Source organism: Antennarius striatus, chromosome 6, assembly GCF_040054535.1.
Source record: "Antennarius striatus isolate MH-2024 chromosome 6, ASM4005453v1, whole genome shotgun sequence".
In the NCBI taxonomy this organism is placed as follows: domain Eukaryota; kingdom Metazoa; phylum Chordata; class Actinopteri; order Lophiiformes; family Antennariidae; genus Antennarius; species Antennarius striatus.
The window spans coordinates 9,789,428-9,816,817 of record NC_090781.1 but is presented as its reverse complement, the minus strand read 5'-3'; the positions used below and the strand labels follow the sequence as shown (position 1 = coordinate 9,816,817).

Genomic DNA, 27,390 nt, shown 5'->3' with positions numbered 1-27,390 from the left:
TGGAGAAAAGGAGAGAACAGACCGGTTACTGTATCATTCACAGGTCAAATGCTGACATGCAACCAGCATCTCCTCTAGTCTGTGGTCTGTGCTCTACCACTAAATGTTGAGAAACTAAATATCTGCAGTGTTACTTAATATTTAATTTCCCTCCTTGTCTCTTGTGCTATTTATAGAAGCTTCAGTTTCCTGACAGCCATTTTATGAAGTGGATGCTGTGCATCTCGGTTTCCTATTCCTTTTTTTACTTCTGCTTTGTAGGTTATCCCCTTCAACTCAAGGGGATTTTTTTTGGCCCTCTCCCATTTTTTTTTCCACTGGTAATTGTCTTTTTTCCCCCTTATTCCCGATCTACTGCCTTCTTCAGCTGTGCGTTGCTTTATTGGCTGATGTCTTGCTGACCCTCTGGCTTCTGAGCTTTACGTTTATGTGACTTACTGAGCACTAATAGGGTTTTTGAATTCACGTAATCCACACATAAAAATAAACCAGCACATACAAAACCATTTATAATGTGTTTGAATATGTTCTCTGTCTCCCTCTAGAACTCCAAAGGGGTTTTGAAGAAATCTCAGAGCAGGTCCTTCATCACAACTCTTAAGCAGAAGGTGAGGATCATTAGGAGAAGTGTGAATGCTTGTTATCTACCTACAGTAACTGATTGGACTGAAATGGTAAATTTGGATAAATTAAGCTTGAGGTTAGTTGGTAATGAATCACTTTGCTTTTTATATCACGAAAAATTATTTTTTTTCTTTATTTTATTTCAATGAGTAGTAACGTATAGTAATGTATATCTTGTCATTTAGCTTGATGAACACATCATCTTAACAACTGCCTTCTTAGTAATGAACAGAATTAGATTAATTACATTAGGTCAGTAAAATAATTGATTTTAGACTTGTACAATTTTTATTATTGACTTTTCTAGCATGTGCTCTAGCATGTGCAATCAGCTGAAGAGTCATATTAAGAGTCAGGAGCAGGAAAACACAAGCAATGTTAATAAAAGGTGGAGGATCAGACTTTTCCTGTTTTGAACAGTGTAAATGTTCAAGTCCTTTTGATGGATGGCCACTGATTCATCCTAATGGTTCTGCTGAGATGTTTTTGCAAATCGAAAGAAGGGGTGCAAAGACACATATTACACTAATGCACAAACAGTACTGTCTTTGGAAATATAGGCGATTAACTTCATTTAATTTTTTTGCTCAGCTATGCCTGCTGTTTTACTTCTTCATATTTACCTTGCGGATATAAGAGGGCTATTAATATTTCATACAAGCATCAACAAGGTAGACAATAAATGTACTGTATGCGTTGAACCATTTACTGTTTTAAAGGTCACTGCATCTTTAAAACAAAACAGAGGATGATTTGCCAAGATTGTATTGTTTACAGATTTGAAGTGTGATATGTCTTTTGAAATGATTTTCATCAATTATTTAAAGTAGACAATAAAATTGAAAAAAAAAAAGTATTGTTGTTCCTCGCTCTGCATTGAAGACGCCCATAACATCCCTCTCACTAGTGTGTATAGTATTTTCAGGGGGCGTTCCATAATAGGATCTGACAGACTGCCACAATTTTAATTCGACACACAGCTGAGTATTGTGAATGCATATGTTATGCATATCTGATAAATGTGCAGATGTAAATCCGGTCATTTGATACTCGTTAAGGTGCTGTGTGTCTTTGACCTCCAGCTAGCTTTTTAATGGCCATTCATTTTGCGGCAGAAAATAAATAAAGCCATGGTTGCATTTGCTCCAGTTTCCCTCTGTCCCTTTATTTTTTTCAGGCTGTTTTTTTTCCACAGTGAATTTACCCACTCAAATCTCATTCTCTAATGCCTCCCTCTCTGTATATTATGCATCCTCCCACTTGTGTGTATATGTGCACATGCATGGGCACATGTAATATCCTGGCAATCGTCCTAAACCCTGTAATTACTGAAACTCTCTTTCTCTTCTTAACTCCACTTTAGCCCTGTGAAGTACGTGGTTTCTCTCAGAAACAAATACTCACTTGGTATAATTACATGTGCTACACCTAGAACACCCACCATCATGCACAAACACTCAAAACAGTGGTAAAAAACAACACACGAGGAAACATAGAAACTGACACAATTTACTGAAGCTATATAATCAACAACCACTTCCTTTTAAAGATCTCTTGTACAGTGTGTAGGTGGTATCATATATGGTAAGACTTTTACACATTTATGAAGATTTCAGCAGGCTGTGATTTTTTCTCCTTCACCAGAAAGCTTTCTTTGCAGTGTAACTGATGGTTTGCATGTTTTCATTGCCCAGAGGCATTCCAAATCTAGGCTCACATGTCAAAGTGTGGACAAAGAAGAGGATGGCCTGGAGAATTCTGGGAGAGAGGTTGGAGGACAGTTCAACAGGTAACCTTTGACCTGCCTCATGCACTACAATTCTGATAATGCACATCAATGATTGGCATGGTTGTTGCTTTTTACTTGAGGTACAGAATGAACCAGGACAGAAGGAGCACCTTGCAAACCAGTTTGAGCATTCGTTTGCTCTTTTCATGTTGAAAGAATTGATCTCAAACCCATTATTCTACAGTTTTTCCACACAAAATATTTTATTACCAATTGTAAACTTTGAAGTAACCCAGAAGACAGAGACCAAAGAGCAAAGACAGAACTCATGACGTGGTTTAGTGTTTTCTGTATACTGTCTATTTTTATACTAGTTTTTCTTATCGGAGTTTTAATTCTGAAAATGGTTTTCAGGTTTGCTTTTAAATTTAGATAAATCTTCTGTGATCAGAGGAATAAGTAGCAACCCACACAAAAAGTACTCTCTATAAAAACTATCATGTACACATTTCAGAGATAATAATTTTTTAAATCGTTTTGATACATGATTATTTATTAAAGCAATACTGTGAAATAATTTAAAGAAATAACATGAAATTATTCATTATTCAAAATATTTAGAAACTAAATACTTCTCTGGCATCATTAGTAGGTTGTGGTTGTTAATGTTAGCAAACTAGACATAATTATTATTGAGATATTATTTTCACTGATACCAAGTATACTATCGAGTCACTCCCCTGATACTCTTGTGATACTGCTTTCAGTATAACTTTTGTCAATCTATTTATAGTACAGTACTGCATATTTTACTGTAATTGTAAAAGCAGCTTAAAGGTTCAGTTTTAAGGATTTAGTGACACCTAGCGGAGATACTGAAGACTGCAGCCGCCTTAACTTACCTCTCCAAGAATGTAGAAAATACATAAACAAACAAAAACAAAGCCCTCTAGTGTCAATATTTGTTTTAGGATCAAGCTACTGCTGAAATGGCAATTCATAATGGTAAACTATGTGGTTCTTTAGGAAATATATAACCCTATTGTTACAAAATTTTTGGCACAAAACATGTAAAAATGTCCCTTTTAAAAATATCATCAAAAAATGTTCCTCTGTACAGAATTAAGGTATTTACAGTAGTATATTCTGAGTTACCTTTCCCTTCATGTCTATGCGACCACGATATTGCACTCCATGTCCCTCCACCATCAACCATCAACCTGTACTGCCATAGTCCCTTTTCTTTTGTACGGAGTCATGAGAAACATGTTCCATTGGAGTAACACACTATTTATACAAAATATTCAAAATCAGAACTGATTTACCCTCGTGGAAAAAATTTGCAAGGCAAAGCAATTTTAGTTGTGTTTGCACACAGAGAGGTAGTTTTAAAGTACTATTGCATCTGTCAATTTGTGCGCGCTGCATGAGCAAATTCGTTCTCCGTCAGCCACATGCTGTCTTATTTTTCCTTTTTGAGGCACCACCAAGTATGGTACTGTCAGCTGCTGTCTCTCTGTTTAATGCCTTAGTCTCTCCTTGTTTTTCAAATTCTCTGTTCCTGCTTGCATATTCATGTCCTTGGGAACTGTCACAACAAGATTCCTGAAAGTTGGCATTAAAGGAGATATGTGACTGACTTTAAGCAAGACTGTATGTGTATGACACCGAAAAAGTATTTGTATTTGTGTGAATATTTGTGTTTAGCTGCATTCCACATGCTCCAGGACCTATCGAGTGTTTTTTTTTTTTTTGATGATGATTTCCCACAGTTTGCAACCTGCCTCACTGATGACAATCCTCTCTTACCTACTATGCCTTCAGCACTACAGACTGTCAAAACAACTACATCAGTGTGTGCATGTACTGATTCAAACACTTCTTACTTTTCTTTTGCGATATCTTCACCTGATCTGACACACTCTCCTCTATTTTATTGTTCAAACGTCTTATGTCATTTTGCTTCACTTTAGAGGTGGAAGGAAGAGGAAGACGATTAAACTCAGTAGAGATCTGTCAAACCTGGTGGTGTTCACCAACTCTGTTGCCTCACAGGAGTGTTTGAATGAAGGTAAAACCCAACAGAATGATGCCTTCTCATTCACAAACAATATGTACAATAGTTTAATATATGACTCATGATTTTTATTTTCAGGAACCCTGGTTGATGTTCTGTCATTTAGTGAAACCAGGGCCCAGTCTCTGGTCAATCACAGAGCCGAACAGTTCCAGGCTTTCAACCAAAGGCAGCTGTCGCGGATTTACCCCTCAGCCTATCGCATTGATTCATCCAATTTCAACCCTCAGTTTTACTGGAACGTGGGCTGTCAGTTGGGTAAGACAGTGGCCTCTATCTCCAATCTCTATCTCTATCTCTTTTGAGTAGATGATCTCCATAAGTCAATGGTCCTTGCACAGCAGTGCATGCACCTTGCACCATGCAAACCACATGATTTATTTACATGTCTGACATCAAGCAAATTGCCAATGGCCATTTGCATAGAAGCTAACCAGAGCTAAAGGTGAATTGTAACTCAACTGTACAATATGTGTGTGTGTGTGTGTGTGTGTGTGTGTGTGTGTGTGTGTGTGTGTGTGTGTGTGTGTGTGTGTGTGTGTGTGTGTGTATGTGTGTGTGTGTGTGTGGACATCGTGTGTATGCACAGCAGGCATTAGCATACTGTGTTTATTGTGTGTTTATTTATGGAGATGCAGTCATGTCAGGACTATTTTAGAGGATCCAGAAGAAGTTCATGAATAAATAAGAAACAAAGGATGATTATATGAATTAATTTTTTACATGGAAGCTCCAAATGAAAAGAATCAGTAAATCCAAAATTTGGGGAAGCCCTGTCTGTCTCTACAATTTTTTAAATAGTTCTGTTCAATAAAAAGTGCAGTATCGCACTCGGGGAAATGGTTCTAGGTATTAGAAAAAAACATTTAAAATTTTACTTATTTGTCCCAAACTGGGAAAGGGAAATATTGGCATGGGTAGTGTAAAATGTAGCTGTATGTCTGTCTGTTTGTTATTCAGTGTATTCATTCTGTTTGTGTAGCTGACTCTGATTCTGCTCCCCCACCAGAGTACAGTGAAGAAAAGTATGATGATAAATCTCAACAATCTTGTGTCACAAAAGAATCTGAGCTAGAAAAGTACAGCATGATTGAGTGGGCTACATTGACTATGGAGTTGCTGTGATTCATTGTAGTCTTGCAATTCTCTTTATAATAATCAGGGTTCAATAATTTAAAAAGACATAAACAGAACAGTCTTAATGGATAAATGAATACATGTATAAACAACAGAGAAATGTTTGATGAAATGTAAAAAAAAAAAGGAATTGAACAATGGAAGGTAATGTGATTTCTGAATATTTAAATTGTTTTTTTTAATATATAGTGAAGTAAGTTTTATTGTATCACATCTTTAAAAAGATATAGAAAAGATAATGATGATAAGTTATATGTAGTTTAGTGTGTAAAGGACAATACTAGGAATATATAAAATATCTTTCTAAGAATTAAATTCAGTTGATATGATGTTTGTTTTTCTTTTTAGTTGCTCTGAATTACCAGACAGAAGGCAGGATGATGCAGCTTAACAGAGCCAAGTTCATGGTCAATGGAGGTATTGGCTACGTCCTCAAGCCCCCTCCCATGTGTAAAGGTACTGCAAGAAATAGGCCGCAAACACACACATAAGCACAAATGTATACGTAAATATCAGCTGTTACTCATAGAAACACTGTAAACGCAATATGAAAGTGTTTATCTATTCTGATAGATGCATGTAAGAAGTTTTTCAGTTATACTGTATACCCTATATGACTGTTCTTTAATAAATATCTATCCATAATTAAGCTTAGAGCCAACACAGGTATGTCTTAAACTAAAAGAGAGATTGTAATATGGCATTGACAGGCAAGAAGAGTGAATTTCCTGCATTTCATTTAGTCGAGGACCCGAAGCCAATGGAGGTTATGTAAATGTTAACAGATTGAAAAGTAACTTATCCACAGCTGCCACGTGTTGAATACAATATTTGATGTTTTTATTTACTGAGAAAGTACGGCTTAAAAATGAAGAGTAGCTTTTAAATCGAGACATAAAAACCAAATCTTCAAAGAAGGCAAAAGAAAGAATATTTTTTAAAATCTTTTTTATCTCAATTTAATTGAGAAATATTTAAAACTTAAAATGTCAGAACAATTCAAAAACTAATATAGTAAGAAGGAATTATTGAGTCAGAAGCATGTGTTATTTGTGACATCACAGATAGTCTTGGAAATAATCTTTATTCAGCTCATTATAACTATGAAGAAGAAAATTGAAGGCTCCAGCTCTCATACAGTACAGGACACTTAAGCTTGATATAGGAAGCCTTTTGTGTCCGGTTAAATACACAGATTGCATAGAATCCTTGAGTTTTTAATGAGGTAAAAGGAGTGAGGGCATCTTTAAGTACTATGGCTTGAATGGGGGGTGGCAGTGGCTCAGTGGTAGAGCGCGCGGTTGAGCGGGTAATCCAATGTTTCAAGATCAGCAGTTAAATTTCCGCTCGTGCCCAAAAAAGCACCCGGAGGTGAGCTGACAGCGGGAGGTGTCAGCTCACCTCCGTGGTAATGCCGAGGCGCCCTTGAGAAAGGCGCCGTCCTCCTTACAAGTTGCTCATTTGGGAGCTCCGCAAAGGACCTGCCCACCACTCTACCCCCTCTGCATGTGTACAGGCCCCCTGTGTGTGTGTGTGTTCAGGGCCTGTACACACATATATATGCATGATTCAAACTAACTAGTGTTCAACTAATTCTCCTGTGGGGATTAAAATCAGTGTGTGTGTGTGTGTGTGTGTGTGTGTGTGTGTGTGTGTGTGTGTGTGTGTGTGTGTGTGTGTGTATGTGTGTATATATACAGTGTATACACACACACACACACACACACACACACACACACACACACACACACACACACATATACAGGTATATATATATATATATATATATATATATATATATATATATATATATATATATATATATATATATATATATATATACATACACACGTATATATGTATAATGTATTCCTCATGTTTGTTTTGAAAGTACTAATGTGGTTTTAATCTACTGTTGTAAGAGAAGGCAGAAGAGGTATGAATATTCACCCAAGCCTTGTTTGTGATATGAGATGCTGCTCTGTTAAAATGTATGTATGTAACCACACATGTTAATATTATCTAATCAGTCCCAGAAATGTGTTATTGGCTCACTGTATATTTAGTCAGTTTTTCACTAAATATACAGAAACTGAAATAACCAGAAAAATCAGAGTGGACCACAGTTTAGAAATGAGTAATGACATTAATCAAAGTGTCTCTCATTTGTTTCAGGCTCATTTAACCCATTCAGTGATGACCCTCTTCCAGCATACCCAAAGAAACAGCTTGTTCTTAAAATCATTAGTGGACAACAGTTGCCTAAACCACCAGACTCCATGCTGGGAGACCGTGGAGAGGTTAAAACATAACATCTCTCTCTGTCTTTCTCTCTCTCCCTCCTCATTTCTCTCTCTCTCCCTCTCTCTCTCTCTCTCTCTCTCTCTCTCTCTCTCTCTCTCTCTCTCTCTCTCTCTCTCTCTCTCTCTCTCTCTCTCTCTCTCTCTCTCTCTCTCTCTCTCTCCATCTCACATTCTCGCATGCAAGATGGGAACATGTCTTTCCAAAAGTTTTTAGCTTACTCTAAGCATAACTATATGCAGCATTATGAGCAAAGTAAAATAAATTATGATTACTGTTATTGTAATTGCCCTCTCTCCACCAGATCATTGATCCATTCGTCGAAGTGGAGATCATCGGTCTTCCAGTCGATTGTTGCAAAGAACAGACACGAGTTGTTGATGACAATGGTTAGAAATGTATACATCTACCGGCACTATGCACAATGTCTAATAATGCAAGTCTAATAATAGTGCAAACCACTGACTGAACCATTTAATCGATAAGCAATACATTCAATATTATAATATATACTGTATATATATAGGGCGGCATGGTGGCGCAGTGGGTTGCACTGTTGCTGCACAACAAGGCGGGTTTGGGTTCAAATCCCGCTCTGTGCGGTGTTAGCATGTTGTCTGCATGGGCTCTCTCTGGGTTCTCCGGCTTCCTCCCACCTCCAAAAACATGCACTTGGGTTTAATTGGCCCTTCCAAATTGCCCATAGGAGTGAGTGAGTGAGTGAGTGTGTGTGTGTTTGTATGTCTCTATGTCTCTATGTTACTCCGTGGTGCACTGGCATTGCGCCCGGAGTTTGCCCCGCCTCCCACCGTATGCCAGCTGGGATAGGCTCCAGGTCCCTGTGACCTGTGCAGGTGGATGAAGCGGTCAGGAAAATGAATGAATGAATGTATACATATAACTATGTATACATTTGTCCATTTCTGTCACTTACGGAGCTGTTTTGGCTTTGTCAAACATAGCGGTTTATATTCTTTGCTTGTGACGGACCTCACGTTGTCGTGTGGGGAACCCTGATGCTTTATTCACCAGAACCGAACTCGTGAAGCCGGCGTCTACCCGGATGGTCGGTCCATAACGCCGAAGCGGCCTTTGTCTTTGCGTTCATCTGTCCCACACGCACGAAGCCGTTACGGCTTTGTCGGACGCAACGGTTTGTTTTCTTGTGACGGCAAAGAAAAAAAGAAAACAAACAGTCTGATATTATTGTTTTATCGTGGAATTTCCACGGGCTCCCACTAGATTATATGTAAAAATACTAACTGGAACCCATGGAAATTCCACGATAAAACAATAATGTCAGACTTCATACCAAACATATGAAAACAAATGTATTGGTATTATAAACCAAGCGCACCCAACGTAGTCAAGTATCAACGTGATGACGTAACGACTTTGTGCTGGTAAATCATGGATTGCCCTGGGCGGGCATTGCAAGAAAGACATTGGAGAAAGAAAAATAACTAATCATGAGATTGTGAAAGGAGCTAACGTTAAAGGAAAAGGCACCTGTCAAAAGAGCTAGTGGAAAGGAAATTTTAGAGAAGTGATAGTTCTGTTAGCTGACTACATGAACAGAACTGTATGTAGTTAAAGATCGTTTTTGTCGGATGACCGAGGAGCATTTTGGATACGACATCGATTGTCCCCTTCAAAATGGAAACCATTGCTGGACAGACTGTTTGTGCTGGCCAGCTAGATTCACTCAGAATTTGTTGCCGTTTTCTGTGTTGTTCCTGCTGTTTGGGCTTTCTGCTCAAAAACATGAAAATTGTTGGTACAGACAAACTAAAGTTATGTTATTGTATAGTGATGGGCAGATGAAGCCCCATGAAGCATTGAAACTTTTCATCCCAATCGGTTCACTGCGATTCAAAGCTTCAGAGGCTTCATTTGCTCTAGTACGACATCTACTAGATGCTAAAATATCATTTGGCATGAGTTTGAAGTGTGTGACATTTTGCAGAAAGCCTGTGCATAAAAATGTCAGCAAAATAAGGAAGTATGCAAAAGATGTATGCAGTGCGCCCTCAGTCTTTGCGGTTAATGCGTTCCAGGCACCACACATGGTTGAGGAATCCGCGATCGAGATAGCGATTGTTGAAGTGGAGCCAAATAATATGGTCCTAAAGACCCTTGGTCCTCCAGCTTCGTGTTCGTTTTCTCTTGGTTGTGGACAATTTCTGAACAGAGTTAAATAAACAAAACACTCAGTGAAATGTCGAAGCTTCAAAGTTTATTTTTCAATTGCAAAGAGAATATTCTCGGCACTTTGTCTCATGGAAGATTACTTCCTGCAGAGTGCGAGGATGCACTTGCAGCACATGGATTTTATGCACATCAGAAGGCGGGGTTCACCTGGTATCACAACAGCTGCAAGATAGCAGGCAAGACAGTGGGTTACATTCAGGTGATGTCATGGTGCGCCAATTATCTGAGAAGAAAGAGGAAGACGGCCTTGCAGACGGCCTGGCAAGAGGTGATAAGCAGACAGGTCATGAAAACTATCGTAGCTATACGCCAATTATCTAAGAAGATATACGCCAGTTATCAGAGAAGAAAACGGAAGACGGCCTTGCAAGAGTTTCTGCTCGACTAGCTGTGCAATTATCTAAGAAGATATACGCCAATTATCAGAGAAGAAAGCGGAAGACGGCCTTGCAAGAGTTTCTGCTCGACTAGCTGTGCAAGCAATTTAGCATAAGTCAGCAGTTCTAACTGTCACGTGATGTGACCTAAGATGAACTTTAAGCTCAGTAACTTTCAACATAAAAAGATATAATTCCAACATAACATAAAAAGATATAATTCCAACATAACATAAAAAGATATAATTATAAAAAGATATAATTCCAACAATCCCCCTTTTGGACTCGAAAGAGTCCAACACCTAAAATTAAATGTAGAAAATCTGTAGAGCAAAACCTGCTGCCGGGAGAGAACCTTCCGCAGGGTTCCATAACACTAGCATGACATTGAGATGTTGGGAAAAATAGGGGTTTAATGGACAGAGTTAAAGGATTACTTGTGGGGGAGTAATCCCTTTGCAGAGAAAAGAAGGAGCCCAATCCAGAAGTGGGGGGCTGGAACCCATGTTCTGTGGAATACCAAACAGAGGACCAAGAAGCACACCACGGGTCATTAAGGGAGTTGTCACTGTGACCGCAGATGTAAACATCATAGTGTCGCCATGGTGCGCCAGGACCCCTGCAGTTAATTACTTTGCAGAGATCAAAGGTATAAGAAGCTGTAGCCCCCTCAGTGTAGCTAAGCGTTAACCCACCATACTGTTGTAAACATTTGTCAGGAGAGGATGCAGCAGTGACAGCCAAAAGACTAAAAACAAGGAAATACAACATGTTTTTTTTTTTTTTTTTTTTTTTTAGTCTGAAGATAACGGTTGTTGCTTGTAGAGAGGGAGGTCTTGCACCTTTTCCTCTGGGTTGACCCCTCTGGATACTGGCTCGTCCGGACGCTGGTTGAGAGCGATGCTCGGGAACGCTGCACCGTGACCGCTGGGGTCTCTTCAAAAGCTTAGGTCAGTTACTGAACGTAATTGCCTGCTCACGGGTTGCTTTGTGACTTTACGCCACGTTGAACAACCACTCACTCGATGTCCTCAGTTGGAGCCGTTGCTCGATGTCCTCAGTTGGGGCGGATGCCCTAGTGGTCGTCACCACTATTAGCAGCTTTTGGAGAGGGGAGAGCGACTCCCGTTGGGGTCTTTGCAGGCCTGGTGGACGTCAGATGAAACCACGTGTCCCCTCTTCCTAGAAGCCGAACTGCGGTTCCGGTTCTCTCAATGACTTGATGGGGACCTGTCCACCTAGGTTCAGACCATTTTCGTTTGATTACTCTCAGCCACACCCATTCACACACATTCACACTTTTTGGTGGTTTCTCCTGTGGTTCTGTGAGATGGGAAAAATTGACTGTTAGTTCGCGGAGGCCTTTTGGGCCTTGGAATCCGGGAACTGGTTCCAATGGAGCTGTGGGAGCTGGAAAAGGTCTGTTAGTGTGTGCCTCAAATGGGGTCCAACCTGTGGATGAATTCAATGACATTCTGACATTCAACAGAGCCACAGGGAGGGCCTGTAGCCAATTCATCTTTGACGAGGCCATGGATTTTGACAATTTTTCTTTGATGTTGCGATTCATTCGTTCGACCTTTCCCTGTGACTGAGGGTGATACACAGCGCCAAAAGTGTGTCTCAATCCCAACATACTTTCCACCTGTTGTAGATGTTTGTTTTTGAAATGAGTTCCATTGTCTGACCTGATTTTTCTCGGAAAACCATGAGTTGGAATGTAATGGTTAACCAAATGTTTCACTACAGAAGCTGCTGTCTCTGTTCTGCATGGATAAGCCTCAGGCCATCCTGAAAAAGAGTCAACAATCACTAACAGGTATCGATACCCATTAACCGATTGGATCATGTCGGTAAAATCCATTGAAATTACCTGACCAGGTGCTGTCACTTCCTGGTCCTGCACCCCTGGAGGTGGTTTAGTTGTTGGCAGGCAATTATGCCTATTGCAAACACTGCAGTCCTGCAGTTCACTTTTCACAATTGTTCTCATGAACGGATGCCACCAGCCACAGAGACGTCTCAGTGTTTCGTCCGTGCCTACGTGGCATGGTCCATGGGCTTCTTGAATCAAAACTTTCAATTGTTTTTGAGGCGGCACAGGTTTACCTTCTTTGTTCCAGATTCCTTCATCATTCTTTTCACCCCCTTTTGCCTTCCACAAACTCCTTTCTTCTGGGCTAGCTTTCACCTGCCACTCTCGGATCACATCATTCGTTATTTTGCAATCAATTTCTTTGTCACTCACCGAGAGTTGGAGTGCTGGCTGATAACCTGCCACCTTTTTAGCAGCTGCATCTGCTGCGGCGTTTCCATTTGCAATCAGGTCATTTTTTCTGGAATGACCTGGACACTTGATAACAGCAACAGCTTTTGGCAACATCAGCATTTCCTGGAGATGCATTACCTCTTTCAGGTGTTTAATTGGACTTCCTGTTGCTGTCTGATAATTGTTCCGTTGCCATTCACTTAATGCAGTATGTACAACCAAATGAGCATAAGCAGAATCAGTGTAGATATTTACAGTTTGGTCTTTTGCGAGTCCTAGAGCTTCTGCGACTGCTAGGATTTCAGCTCTCTGTGCTGACTGTGGTCCGTCCAGTCTGACTTCCTTAACTGTCTCAAAATCGTCGTTTTGATGTTGAACTATGGCAAAACCTGATTGCAGGCCATCCATGCCTTTAAAACAACATCCGTCGGTGAACAACGTCATGTCGGGGTTAGTCAATGGCTGTTCGTACAAGTCATCTCTGAGTTTTGTGTCGTCTTGGACTTTTTCTGTACAAAAGTGTGGGGTACCTTCAATCAGACCATCAGCCATATTGATCCCTTCATGGATGAAGATGATGTGTGGTTGAGTGATGACCGATTCAATCTTGCGTTGGCGTCCTCCAGTCATGGTGAAGAATTGGCTTGTGATGTATTGGACAGTGCTGTGTCCAGTTCTGATGGTCAGTGGATGATGAAGTACCACGTGGGCAGTTTTCTGGACCAACCTAGCTAGTGCTGAGGCAAAAGATGAACAGGGCGTTTGGCGTTTTTCATAATTGTCCAATGGTGTTGAGACATACATACAGACGTTTCGTTCTCCTCTATCCCCCTTTTGAAAAAGCACAGCAGAAACACTGCTTGCTTTTTCAGCCACATCGAGGAAAAACATCTTATTGTAGTCAGGAATGGAAAGAGATGTAGCAGAGGCCAAACATGCCTTAAGGTGAGAAAAGGCAGCATCAGCGTCCGGAGTCCAGGCCAAAGCGGCTGAAAGGTTCCGCATGCCGACTTCCTTGACCATAGCACGGAGAGGATGCGTGCACTCTGAGAAGTCAACAACATGATGGCGAGAGTAGTTACACAACCCCAGAAAAGCTAGCATTTGCTTCACGGTAGATGGACGAGCAGAGTGTAAAATGTCTTCTCTGTGCGAGGAGGAGAGGCCTGTGCCCATCCGGGATACACAGCGACCAAGGAAAGAGACTTGAGTTCTGGCAACTTGAATTTTGGATTTAGAAACTTTAAGGCCTACTTCATGGAGACGAAGGAGCAGAGAGTGAGTCGTGTCCAGACAGGATTGCTCTGATGGAGCCGCAACCAGGAGGTCATCGACGTACTGGACGAGGAGCACACCGGGCGGAAGAGACAAAGGTTTCAGAAGCTCACGAAGATGGACGTTGAAGAGACCAGGAGAAAGGAGGAACCCCATGGGCAGACAGTTGTAGGAGTATCTCCTTCCATCCCAGGTGAAGGCCAGATAAGGTTTCATGGATGGATGAAGAGGAATACTGAAAAAAGCATTAGCCAAGTCGATGACAGTGAAGTGAGTGTGAGAGGGCGACAACAGTGAGAGTGCAGCATGAGGGTTCGGGACCGGAAGGGTGGGAGTGGTGACTGCAGCATTTATAGCTCTCAAATCATGGACCATCCTCCATTTGCCTGTACCTTTCTTTTCTACAGGGAGAATGGGTGTATTAAAAGGAGAGCTTTCAATTAGAGCAAGCACACCAGCTTCAAGCAACCCGTTTATGGTCTCAGTTACACCGGCCTTACCCTTCGCAGGAACCGGATATTGAGGAACCCAAATGGGACCCGGTTTCATTTGAAACGTGACTTGCGTGACGTCACAACGACCGACATCCGTAGGACCCTGGGTCCAGAGGGAGTCGGGAAGAGAGTCAATCAGCGCAGGTGCCAAATCGCTGTCGGATGTTTCTCTGCCATGGTGCCTGTCCAGGACGCTGTGTTCTAGGACGGAAGGGATCACAAATTCTGGAGACAAAATGCGATATGAGTCAAGAGATGCAGAATAGTGCAAACCAGAGTAGAATGTCGGCTTCCGATCATCAGCATCGATGCAAGCTTTCACGAAGGGACCCAGATCTTTCTGTGTGTGTTTTGGGGAGACAGCCAAGGAGACATGAGGATAGCAAGGCGGCATCGAAGGATCTGGAGGATCATCCATACGATACCACTTCTGCTGTTCGGGCGTCAAGGATACGGCCCAAGCCACACCCTGAGGTCCTACGTAGAGATCTTGGAGAGAGAGATCCCACGGGAGTCCTTCCACCTCCTGGAAGGCTCCCAGGAAAATTGTGTCTTCCATCCTGTCATAATACAGAGTACAATGCAAAGCGTCAGAGACCAGATCATAGGGGCGTAGGTGACGGACCCAGGGCGACCACTTTGTCCAGAAAGTCTCAACAGGAGTCCACTGTCCAGCATCAGTGTCCATCACAACCCAAAAGATGTCAGCATACATGCACACCACAGCAACTTTGGCATGTACCGGAAACATGGTGTTGACGGGGTTGGTGGCAGACAGGCACAGTCGGGATGATCCATCCGGAAACATCAGTTGCAGGCCGTCGGCAGAACACTTTATCAAAGGACACAACTTGCACATTAAATCACGCCCTAAAAGATTGGCAGGGCTGGAGGGAGCCAGGATAAAGGAGTGAGTTAATAACTGGTTGTGTGCAGAAACCAAAATGGAGGAAGTCTTTGGCAGGGCAATTTCTTCACCCTTGAACCCAACTAAAGGAATTACGTCATTGGTGACATAGGCGCCAGGAGGAAGCCGTTGGATGGTGGAATAACGGGCACCAGTATCAACCATAAAAGGAGTTGACACTCCTCCTACCGTAATGGTGATCATAGGCTCCTGCATGCCTATGTCCGTGGGTTCAGGGCATCTTCATTGTGAGAACTGTTCACCAGGGGGCAGACGCTGGCGATTCGGGACGGGCGAACCTTGGTTGGAGTCCACTGGGCGGCGCTGTTGGTACTGCTGCCGATCTAGAGACTGCCACCGTCCCATGTCTCTGCCACGTCCACGAGGGCGTTGGAATCCACGACCACGCCCCCTAGGTGGGGGCCTCTCGGGGCAATCTTTGACCCAATGACCTTCTCTGCCACAGCGGAAACATACGTAACGTTGAGTGTCAGCCCCACCCCAAGATCGTGGCCCCGACTGATACATCATTCTATCTGCATCATCAGGTGGAAGAGCAGAGGCAGGAGAGGAAACAGAGTCCTCTTTCTTCTTGATGTCCTGGATCTGCATGACGGTCAATTGAGAAACAGCAGTTTGATGTTTTTCTACCTTAGTATCTTTTTCTTTGGCATGTCTCCTCAGAAAGTGTCTCAGGCAGGAACACCACCGGTCATCCGTCATTTCAGCCAGATCTGGTATGTTTTCCATGGCGGTAACCACTGTTTTGGGAATCCCCTTCAAAATGGAAGCTCGAAAGACTGAGTCATGGAAAGGCGAAGTATTATGTAGAAAACCTGTTTTAATGTGATATTCAGTTTTGGCCCGATCAACGTAAGTAGTCGCGTCCTCTCCAACTTTTGGAGTGAACACCATGTCATGGACAGCACACAGAGGCAAAGGGAAATGTGCGTTAAGACCTACGTCAATGCGGTCCAAATTTTCGTGGTCTAGAGGTTCATCTTTAGCCATACGACCCACCCCTGTTTCCTCTAGAACCTGTGGTAAGATAGACAAAGGACATACTTTAGTTAAAATCATTTGCATGTCACCACCACACAAGTCGTGGCCCATAGCCTGACGCTGCACGGATGCAAACCAATTGCGTCCCCCCGATGAAATAGGTGGCAATGTCTGAAGCATGGCATTGAGATCTGCTGCAGGGAAAGGGCGGTAGACGGCAACACGCCGTCCGGAGTTGGGGTCCACTGTATCCATCAATGGAGCTTGTACAGCGGCTCTGGATCAAGTCACAGGTCCCTCTGAGGTGGGCTGACAGGGAGGCGGGGTTGGAGGCCGGGGAGGGAGAGAAGGGAGGGGAAGAGCGGAGACGGGAGGTTCCGCTGCTGGAGGCCGGGGAGGGAGAGAAGGGAGGGGAAGAGCGGAGACGGGAGGTTCCGCTCGGGAAGAGAGGCGACAGAGCTGTTCCTGAAGTGCAGCCACCTGTTTCTGTAAAGTGGAATGTTGTTCGTTGTCAAATGATACCTCATGATGTTTGAGTGACGTCTTGAAGTGTTCCTCCGCTTCTTGTTCTGCTTGTAGGACCCTCTGACGGAGTTCGTCTCTGACGCTGCGGGAGGCATTCCCTCTGCGCAGCAGCTCCGTCTTGAACTCACTCAGGGCAAGCCTCAGGTCCGGATAAGTTTTACTGGTCCTGAGGATTTCTTCAAACTCATCTTTAAGCTGTTTGTTAGCTCGTTCACAGGGCGCGGCCATGATTCTGACATGTTCCGGTACCACTTTACCTTCAGTCGCGGGTGTGGGCGCGGATGGGGCGGTCTGATCCATGTGCAGTTTCCCGCTGGTGATGTTCCAGACTGGTGTCTGGAAGTATAGTGACGGCGGGTCTGGTTTGGTCTGAGTCAGAGTCAGAGTCTGTTGTAATTCTGCATAAGGATTACTGGCAAACGGGTTAGTTTTGGAAAAAACAGATGCAAAATTCTCCCCCAGATAAGGAGGCGGGTCAGGATTATTCCAAGCACACTTTTCTTTGACCTCTTGTCTACTTACTCTGACTGATCCTCCCATTGACAGCAATCGTACATGTGACTTAACTTTTTCCACCTTTACATATGACTCTCGTGCCCGCCTTCCTGGAATACTGATTCTATTTGTTGCAGAGACAGTTGTGGCCAGTACATTTAACTTTTTAATGCATGCTTTTTCAACCTCTTTCATCAGTAAGACGAATGATTTTTGGATGTTAGCGGTGGTAACCATCCTTTTTTACAGCAATCTTCAAACCAATCTTTCATTTCAGACTCCGTCTTACTGCGGATCTTTGTGGGCAGTCCCTCGGATGCCACTAAAATAGCAATTTTTGCTTGATTTTCTAATGGTGCACCATCTGGGTCGTCTGGAATTAAGTTCCAGTTGAACCAGTCTGTTTCCCGATCGAATTCACCTTCCATTGTAAATTCTATTAGGCCTTTTCCCAATTTAGTTAAGAAAATTCGGCGTCGTTTCCTCCGAGAACCTCAACACGGAACTCAGTATCACTCGACCCACGATCCCGGATCGTTTCACTAATATTCCCAGACGGGCGTCCCAGACGCAAAATCTCTAGCGCGCAGGATGTCCCAGACAATCCTCTCAGTCTACTCAGTTATGGAAGAATTTACCAGACGTTTTTAGCCAATAGTTTGCTTTAACCTCTACAGCCTAATGTCATCAGCTGGGGCAACCCCACAAACTCTTTGAGCGACCGCAGCATTAAAACAACTAGGTTTGAACGTCTGTAAACCTAGTTGAGTGTTCTTACTGTAAGAATAATTTAGGTGTAAGAACCACCAGACGCTGACACAAAGTATAATTAAAAGACCGATCAATCCAAACAGCGTCCGGTTCGACATTCACAAAAAGACGTCTATTAAATCAAATCACTGGTGTTCGAGTCAATGATTCTAGAACGTTTTCCAAATAGGGAAAGACAGATTTTAACCTTATACTGACAGGCAGAGACAAGGCCCTAAGAGGCAAAGTTCCTCTTACCTTACAAGTCGGGGTACCCTTTGGAGTTGTCTCTGTCCGGCAGGAGTCCAGCCAAGATCACGTCGGGGTCACCAAATGTTGAAGTGGAGCCAAATAATATGGTCCTAAAGACCCTTGGTCCTCCAGCTTCGTGTTCGTTTTCTCTTGGTTGTGGACAATTTCTGAACAGAGTTAAATAAACAAAACACTCAGTGAAATGTCGAAGCTTCAAAGTTTATTTTTCAATTGCAAAGAGAATATTCTCGGCACTTTGTCTCATGGAAGATTACTTCCTGCAGAGTGCGAGGATGCACTTGCAGCACATGGATTTTATGCACATCAGAAGGCGGGGTTCACCTGGTATCACAACAGCTGCAAGATAGCAGGCAAGACAGTGGGTTACATTCAGGTGATGTCATGGTGCGCCAATTATCTGAGAAGAAAGAGGAAGACGGCCTTGCAGACGGCCTGGCAAGAGGTGATAAGCAGACAGGTCATGAAAACTATCGTAGCTATACGCCAATTATCTAAGAAGATATACGCCAGTTATCAGAGAAGAAAACGGAAGACGGCCTTGCAAGAGTTTCTGCTCGACTAGCTGTGCAATTATCTAAGAAGATATACGCCAATTATCAGAGAAGAAAGCGGAAGACGGCCTTGCAAGAGTTTCTGCTCGACTAGCTGTGCAAGCAATTTAGCATAAGTCAGCAGTTCTAACTGTCACGTGATGTGACCTAAGATGAACTTTAAGCTCAGTAACTTTCAACATAAAAAGATATAATTCCAACATAACATAAAAAGATATAATTCCAACATAACATAAAAAGATATAATTATAAAAAGATATAATTCCAACACGATCTATTTATTTTATTATTTACGGTAATTTAAACGTTTATGAACCCTCCCCATCCTGATATTAAACCATCTTCTATCTTTGTTACCTTTTCCCACACTCTTATCGACTGTTTAAGGACTTTTGTGTCTCACAAAAGGAGAAAGATGGAACGAGCGCACTTCCGGATGCCGTCAACCAATAGAATGCGTGTACGGTATCGCGTGACTGTGAAAACTGCTGTGATGTTAGTGTGTGTGACCCGTGTCTACATGTACACACAGAATGGAAGGAGTCAAAACCTGCTAATTTCTGACGTATAGCAGCTCCACGTCAAAGACGCGTTGATAAACATGTTTGACAGGTGGATATTTGTTTGTCTGTTTCTTTATGAGTCATAAAGTTTATATATTTATTTATTTATTCATTCATTTATTCACGTTCCTCGCCAAAGACGCCGAGGCCAGTTATGGGTCAGACCAGGATGCGCTGCCTGCTAGTGGGTGAACTCTGTGATGGGTGCGCTTGGTTTATAATACCAACACATTTGCTTCATATGTTTGATATGAAGTCTGATATTATTGTTTTATCTTGGAATTTCCACGGATTCCCGCTAATATACAGTATATACTGTATACACCCACCCACACACACACACACACACACACACACACACACACACACACACACACACACACACACACACACACACGCACGCACACACGTGTACTGTATAACGTTAGCTAGTTAGTCATATACATTAATTTAGTTAAAGTGTGTAATTGCACATACATTTTGATCAGCATATATTTGGGTGTCTTCTTCAGGTTTTAATCCTGTGTGGGAAGAGACTCTGTCCTTTACACTTCATATGGCTGAGGTGGTTTTGGTGCGTTTCCTTGTCTGGGACCATGACCCAATTGGACGGGACTTTATTGGTCAAAGGACTGTTGCCTTCAGCAGCCTGATGCCTGGTTTGTGCACAATTCCCATTTTTTCCACTTTCTTTTGACACAAGGAACTGCTTTCATTTTGATTACAGGAATCTTCAAGCAGATAGTTTGTCAGTACAAGTTTGAATCATGCCACTTCTGGTATTTAACTCAAATACAACGATTCAGTGGCACTTCACCACATAATTTCCATTACGGCTTTGGTAGTACTATTTCCAGAGGGTGCAATTGTCTTGTGTCTAGTTAAACATGATTTGTTTGATTTGCATGGTAAAAGACCTGTGTCTTGTCAAGTTATTTTTGTTGTTGTCCCTGAACCTCCGATGCCCTCTCCTTAGGGAACTACTACACAGCTGTCAGTTTGATGACAGCTGCTGTCTTTCTTTGATTCACTCCATCATTCACTCTGTCACTCACATACTTTCTCTACCAACAGGTTACAGACATGTTTACCTGGAAGGGCTAACTGAGGCTTCCATTTTTGTGCATGTGTCAGTGCATGATGTCTATGGAAAGGTAAGAGCTGTCTATTCCAATCTTTGGTTGTACCATTTCCATTGTGAGTATCTTGCATCAAGTGAGATTATACAGTATTTTAGAGGCAGATAGGAAAAATCCTAATTATCTCAACCCATCAGTAAAATATGATACTTCAATCCTTTGTCTTTCTAGTGGAGTCCTCTAGTCCTGAATCCCAGCTTTACCATAATGCACTTTCTAGGATCTAACAAGGTATCCTGATATCTTAGATTCTGTGTGGTGATGCATGAAACAGTGATGCATGGTCCTAAAGTGCAGTTGTGTTCAACTATGTCTTTAATTACTGGCTAACATGTGAAAAACCAACAAGTCATATAGTTTCTTCATGAGTTAATTTATAGTTAACTGGTGCATCATTTTAAACATAGAGCAATGTGCTACATAAACATACCTTCATAATTCACAATGGCTTCTTGCATAATGTTTGTCATGTAAATCCAAAGAATAAGCCAACTATAGGGAATGTGTGTAAGCATGAAATTGCACAATTTGCAGAAAAATATCATTAACGGTGAGTGCATGACATAGAGTGTCTTATCACTGTTGTCAGAACAATAAGTGGTTTAACTTGTGCTTAAAGGTTATTTTATCTGTATGCGAAAACTCCCTGCCCTTCTAACAAGCATTCTTTTTTTTTTTTTTAATATGTGTTTCATGTTTTTGTTCCCTTCCGGTCCTTTTTGCCTCAGGGTCATCAGCTGCGAGGTATTCGGGGTTTTTTCAATCGTTCCTCCAAATCCTCTGTGGACACTAACTCCAGTGGCCTTCGGAAACGTTCCATCAGTGTTCAGCTCCTGCGTCGCACAGCCAGTGCTCCAGCAAAGGGAAGGAAGAAGACCAAGATGGCATTATCAGAGTCAGTGGCTTCAATGTCAGACCAAAAGAACAGCACAGATACAGGAACAGGAGGTGATGGCATGTCAGGGAAGGAACAAAGCATGGGGAAGCATCTCCAGCCACGAGCCCCCCTCATCCACAGGCCTATCTCCATGCCCTTAGACAGGCTTCTGCAAGGACAGCTGTCTCTCTGCTCCCCAGACAATGGACAGCTTGCTGTGGATGCTGACACTGTCATTGGTGAGTATTTTGTTTTTCAACTCGAGGAAAGAACTGAATTTTGGAATGATACTAATTACATCCCAGTTACATCCCCTCACATCCATAATGAGAAAAAAAACTACCCTAATCTGTAAGACAAATGTACTACTTTCTTGTGATGACTCTTAAAACAGGGGTCTCAAACTCTAATCAGCTAGGGGCTACAGGAGTCTGGGTGAGACTGGGCTTCATCAGTTATTCCACAAAAAAAACTTCCCAAAAAACAAAACTTTAGTACAAAGTTTAGTAAAAAGCTTCTCATCACATAGTTGGACATGGATTCAGCGGTACAAATGGATTCAGCCACCACCAATGTTTCGTTGACTATAACCGAAGCGGGTAGGTCCCCTGTGAGCCCCAAGCCTGACCCGGAAGAGGGACGGCACCCACCCACCCACACACCCACCCACCCACCCACACACACACACACACACACACACACACACACACACACACACACACACACACACACACACACACACACACACACACACACACACACACACACACACACACTGCCATTCGTATAAAGAGCCTGGGCTGCACCATCTTTGAATTTTTACACTGTCCTGCGGCCCACAACATATCATCCCACGGGCGACTTTCGGACTGTGAGTTTGAGACCTCTGTTTTAGAGATTGCATTTCTTAAAGGAGATTAATGTGACTAATTTATCTCTTTTGCTTTATTAAGCCTGTTACAAGATGTAAAACTGACTAAAACTGACAACAGTCTCTTTTTCATAATGCCTTAATATTCCTTTTCTGTCCCATCTTCATCTGTTGTGCTTCTTTAAAATAGAAAACTGACTAGGATATTCCTGCAGGTAATCTAAAATGCCTATTGTATCAAGGTTGCATCATTCAAAAAACATAACAATATTGCGTCCACCCAGTGTGCTTTGTCAAAATGGTCTGAATTTTTTTGTTATTATCCCATTTTGTTTGTTGTAGTATCCCATTTGATCCAACCAATCCCATTTGACCATCTTTTTACAAATTAATATATGCAAACATATATTAATTTTTGCAAGGGTATCCTCAAAGGTATCCTCATGATACCTTTGTAGAAATGGATATAAATGTGGATGAAGATCCCTCTGAGATAAATGTGGATGAAGATCACACTAGGATGTTGCTACCCTCACAGAAACATCAGCCAATGGAAGAAGATTGTAAATCCAACAAATACAGATGCCATTTATTAAAACCAGAACACTCCTAAATACTCACAACAAAAACAGCCTTTGTCATATTGTGACCATCATCAGCAGTACGACTCACATGCATCTCATGAAGTATTTTCAAAATGTCCTACAAATTATCATCAGCTGTCTAGTCTCCGCTTCATTTTCCAGCTTCCCCTTCACAGTTGAACTTGGTGATCCATTTGCCTGTGTTTTGCTTAATGAAGTTTTATTTGTTGTCATTTAAATGTTGGTTGATGTCATAAGCAAAAGAAGTTAAATTAAGAACTTAAGTTAATTAAGGTCTTTATTCTTTTTATAATCTGTGTCCACAGAAACTTGCCCATTCAACAGTCCAAGGTCTTCCTCTTTGGATCCTTTCATCGACTCATTTTGTACTGAACCAAACATCTCTACCCCTTCAAAGGAATATATCAACAGAGATAAAGAGACTGAGCAATCAGATGAGACTTCATATCTGGTTATTGGTGGAGGAGTACGCAAAAAAGAAGTGTATGGCAATTCTCAGTCAGAAAAGAATGAAGTCAACAAATTAAAAATTACCGCTACAAAAACAGAAAACTGCTATGTCTCACCTTCTACAAACAGCCAGTTGAGACCAGATAAACCAGAAATATCATCAAACAGCACAACATTCACAATCGCACCGTCAGTCTCTTCATCCTCCTCCGCTCCCTCCTCCATGGACCCTCTTTCGCCTGTTAATATGGACTGTGATCTAAAGAGTCCTTGTTCTTTGAATGACAGCACCATCTCCAGACTCATTGAGGCAGTATCCTCAGGCAATGAGCAAGACACAGGTGGTTCTATTTCTGCTCTGATTGGTCAGTTTGAAAGCAGCACTGGTTTAAGTGAACTCACATCCCTATCTCAAAATCATACCCCTTTTCGTGAAGCACATTTACATCCTACCACTCCTGAAGCAGTGCAAGATTTGGGTACTTTTCACAAGACCAAAACTGCATCTAATTGCAAGGAAGAGCCAATAAGTCCTCAAAAGAAAACTAAAAAAAATAATCATGCAAATCATCAAATATTTTCCAAGGCTGATGAGATTGCTCTTGGTTTCCTCTTGGGCCCAGAAACTGCTGACTTTGAGGAGGTCTACACCATTTTGGATGAAGAGATACTGTTGCCTGTATCAGTGTATAACCAAAGGAAACCGACAGTACAGTTTCAAACAGAGACTGTAGTGAGCACACACTCTGAAAACTTTGGGTCTTCTTCAGCAAATGCAGATGAAGTTTTTGTTAGGCACAATGTGGAATTGGATGATATGCATAAACAGAGAGACAGGATTGAAAACATTGAGGAAACTGAGGAGAGTGTATATGAGGAAGTTTATGACCCCCCAGCACCTGTACCAGTGATAGAACAGGGTGCTTCTAAAAGTCTCATGGATTCCTCTGTAAACACTTACTGTTTCCACTTTCCTCATGATACCTTAGCAGAAATGGAGATAAATGTGGATGAAGATCCCTCTGAGATAAATGTGGATGAAGATCACACTGAGATGTTGCTACCCTCACAGAAACATATCAGCAAACGGGAGAAGATTGTAAATCCAACAAATACAGATGCCATTTATCAAAACCAAATCACTCCTAAATACTCACAACAAAAACAGCCTTTGTCATACTGTGACCATCATCAGCAGTACGACTCACATGCATCTCATGAAGTATTTTCAAAATGTCCTACAAATTATCATCAGCTGTCTAGTCATCCGCAACACTGGAACAACTTCCAGCCTCCATCAGTACTCAAACCTTCAAACTGTAGACTTTCAAACACGTCTCATCAGAAAAGTTGCCCAGTTCTTGAGCACAATTATGAGACATATAACAGCAAGGACTTCTGCAGGTCCCACTCACAACAGAAAATCTATAATAGCAGCCAAAGTAGAAACATGTCATATCAAGATAGACAAGATTTTAAACAAATGGAGGAACCAGTAAGGTCCTATCACAGTGGTTTCTTAAATGCTGAAAGTCCGCTTGCTCAATCTGCTGGGTCAGTGAGCATCTACAAAGACAGAAGCCCACGGACACCTACTACAGACTGTGGTGCAGTGTACAAACACTTGGACAAGGCCTCCCTTATCCCCAAATTAGAGTCTTCAGCTTATGAAAACACCCAGCTTCATTGCCAAATTCAAACACAGTCAATCACCCCAAAGCATTCATGGAACAAAAATGTTTCCCCCAATACCACAAGGCACTGTTTTCCGTCTGAATCGAGACATCTACTGCGCTCAAATAGAGGTCATTTGCCAGTAAATCCCTTGCTTAGTACAGCAGACAATTCAGCCCCCAGCCCTTGTAAATCAAAGTCCCTGGGAGATCTAACCTCTGAAGACATAACATGTAACTTTCAGAGCAAATATAACATCATTAGTCGCAGTTTTATCACACCACATATGAAAAAGCAAAAGACGATTGGCACCACGGGAGATGTAACTTTCCAATCCCAGGCTTGTGATCCACTTACAGAACAGCTACGTAAACTTGTCAGTTTGGAGGGGGAAGAAAGTGACAAACAAAGCCCCCAGCCTATCCAGGTGCGTCAGGAAGCAAAATCGCCACAACCACATCCCCAGGCTATCAATATAAGTTCTGATGCTCCCAGGGATTTAGATGATTCCCCTCCAGTCCTTACCCGCCGCCTGTCCTCGCGGAGCCAAAGCAGAGTACGTCACATCAACAGCCGTGCCCGTGAAAGACAAGACTCTCTAAAGCCTCAAGCAGGAGTGGTGCTCAATAGTCCAACCAACATTGGTGGGATAATATTGAGAAATAAATCAGTCTCTCAGAATCCTCCAGCTAACAGACATTCTACTGGTTCTTACATAGCAGGTTACTTTGGTCAGCTGGAGGACAGAGGACTCCCTGAAGGCGCATGTACATCATTTCCTTATCAGACTCTGTGCCAGTACAAAGATTGGTATTATACAGATAATTCTGTTTCACCTGTTGACTCCAAACACTCTGCATCAGAGCCTGAGGTTTACTTTCTGCTCAGACTGTAGCTCTGAACATGACCTACTATGAGCATTAAAGTCAAGTAGTGATTCATGATCACGTTCATGTGCACCAAAAACCCAGTAAATAAATAATCAAATACATACATACACACATAAACATGAGACGCTGTTTGTTCACATGTTCATTGACCAGTAGGTTCCCATTAACGGTCAAATAATCGAGATTAGTCTGTACAAAGGGAAACAAGGCATATAATCTATGTTTGGATCTGACACTATGAATTTCTTGAATGAAATGTCCACTTTCAACAATGAATGGTCTGTTCAATTTGGTAACGTTTTGTCCCTTTTCTGCTTAATGTGTAAATGTTCCCCTCAAATGCTTCTGAGACGGATTGTATGAATATTTGTCATGTCTTGTCTCTGTAATCTACCACCCATCATTTGTACATTTGAATCAGAATCAGCAACTATAGATGAAGAGTGATTTCATTTCTTTGTATTTTCTGAATACACTCATTTTTAAGAGATGGGATTCATGTTTTTCGAGACCAAATGTAAGTCTTCCTGTTATTTAAAGTGGTACTCCTTTATTTTTGTTGTGTATGAATATGTATGTCATTGCCATCTAAGATGGGTTGTGGTTGATTACCAGCTGTAACTTTACATTTAGGTTTGTGCATGTTACATGTAAACATGTCAAGCATGACTATGCACCAATTAATACATGTGTTCACCAAAATAACTGCACCGAAAAGATAGCTCCACTGGATACAACAGGGGAGACAGGATGTTTGTATCAGGTTTAATTTAGCACATACATTTCTCTAGTTGAATTTGTTTCCCCCTCTGATATATAGAATTTGAAAACATAATTGCAAATTTTAAAGATTTTAAAGAGTTCAAATGTTTTTATTTTTATATTTCCTTTGATACTGACTGCAAAAATAATCTATTGTTTTTGTTAATTTTTGTATAATTGATGGAAAGACAGAGAGTGACAACTGCATAGGGCCAAGTCAAGCATGCGAGGGTGGTAGAGCAGCAGTGGTTTTGTTTTTATTGGTTCTGTGCTACAGCATTCTTTTTTGTATTGCTGCTCATAGGAGGACTGAGAGCATTTTCATACTAAGGCAATAAAATATTTGATTTCAACAATTCTGCGTTTATTTACTATCACTGTCGAAATTGCAGAGTGAGATATCATTAATCAAAGATTAATTTCATCAGGGACTTGAGGTAGCCCATCGAGGGCTTCATTGTTGATGGTAAAAGGCCAGATCAGTAAACTGTCGAGGCGTATCTTCCAGCATTTTCTCCTTGTCCGTGATTAGTCTGGAACCCTCAGGCCTGAGGAGGTTAGT

General features: G+C 41.8%; 2 protein-coding genes across 3 annotated transcripts in view; one reads left to right on the top strand and one right to left on the bottom strand.

The window, feature by feature from the left end:
• Positions 1–27,155, top strand: part of plch1 (phospholipase C, eta 1) — an 83,621-nt gene extending 56,466 nt beyond the window's left edge. Inside the window, exons 13-23 of the mRNA XM_068317184.1 lie at positions 546–608; positions 2,319–2,413; positions 4,327–4,424; positions 4,509–4,688; positions 5,916–6,023; positions 7,743–7,867; positions 8,173–8,257; positions 20,073–20,219; positions 20,635–20,714; positions 21,428–21,815; positions 23,358–27,155. Of these exons, the coding sequence (XP_068173285.1) occupies positions 546–608; positions 2,319–2,413; positions 4,327–4,424; positions 4,509–4,688; positions 5,916–6,023; positions 7,743–7,867; positions 8,173–8,257; positions 20,073–20,219; positions 20,635–20,714; positions 21,428–21,815; positions 23,358–26,071 (4,083 nt within the window). The 3' untranslated portion in view covers positions 26,072–27,155. The remainder of the gene's footprint in view (positions 1–545; positions 609–2,318; positions 2,414–4,326; positions 4,425–4,508; positions 4,689–5,915; positions 6,024–7,742; positions 7,868–8,172; positions 8,258–20,072; positions 20,220–20,634; positions 20,715–21,427; positions 21,816–23,357) is intronic.
• Positions 14,571–18,423, bottom strand: LOC137597141 (uncharacterized). 2 transcript variants are annotated; one of them, XM_068318106.1, is made up of 3 exons: positions 16,926–18,423; positions 16,365–16,439; positions 14,571–14,719 (listed from the first exon to the last, which is right to left on the bottom strand). In XM_068318106.1, exons 1-3 carry the CDS (start codon positions 17,658–17,660, stop codon positions 14,711–14,713), a joined length of 819 nt encoding a protein of 272 aa, XP_068174207.1. In that variant the 5' UTR covers positions 17,661–18,423; the 3' UTR covers positions 14,571–14,710. The 2 variants fall into 2 exon arrangements, 1 of the variants encoding a protein (XP_068174207.1); XR_011035614.1 differs by lacking the exons at positions 14,571–14,719; positions 16,926–18,423 and adding an exon at positions 16,540–16,666 and having other exon boundaries at positions 16,218–16,439.
• Positions 27,156–27,390: the final 235 nt, after the last annotated feature.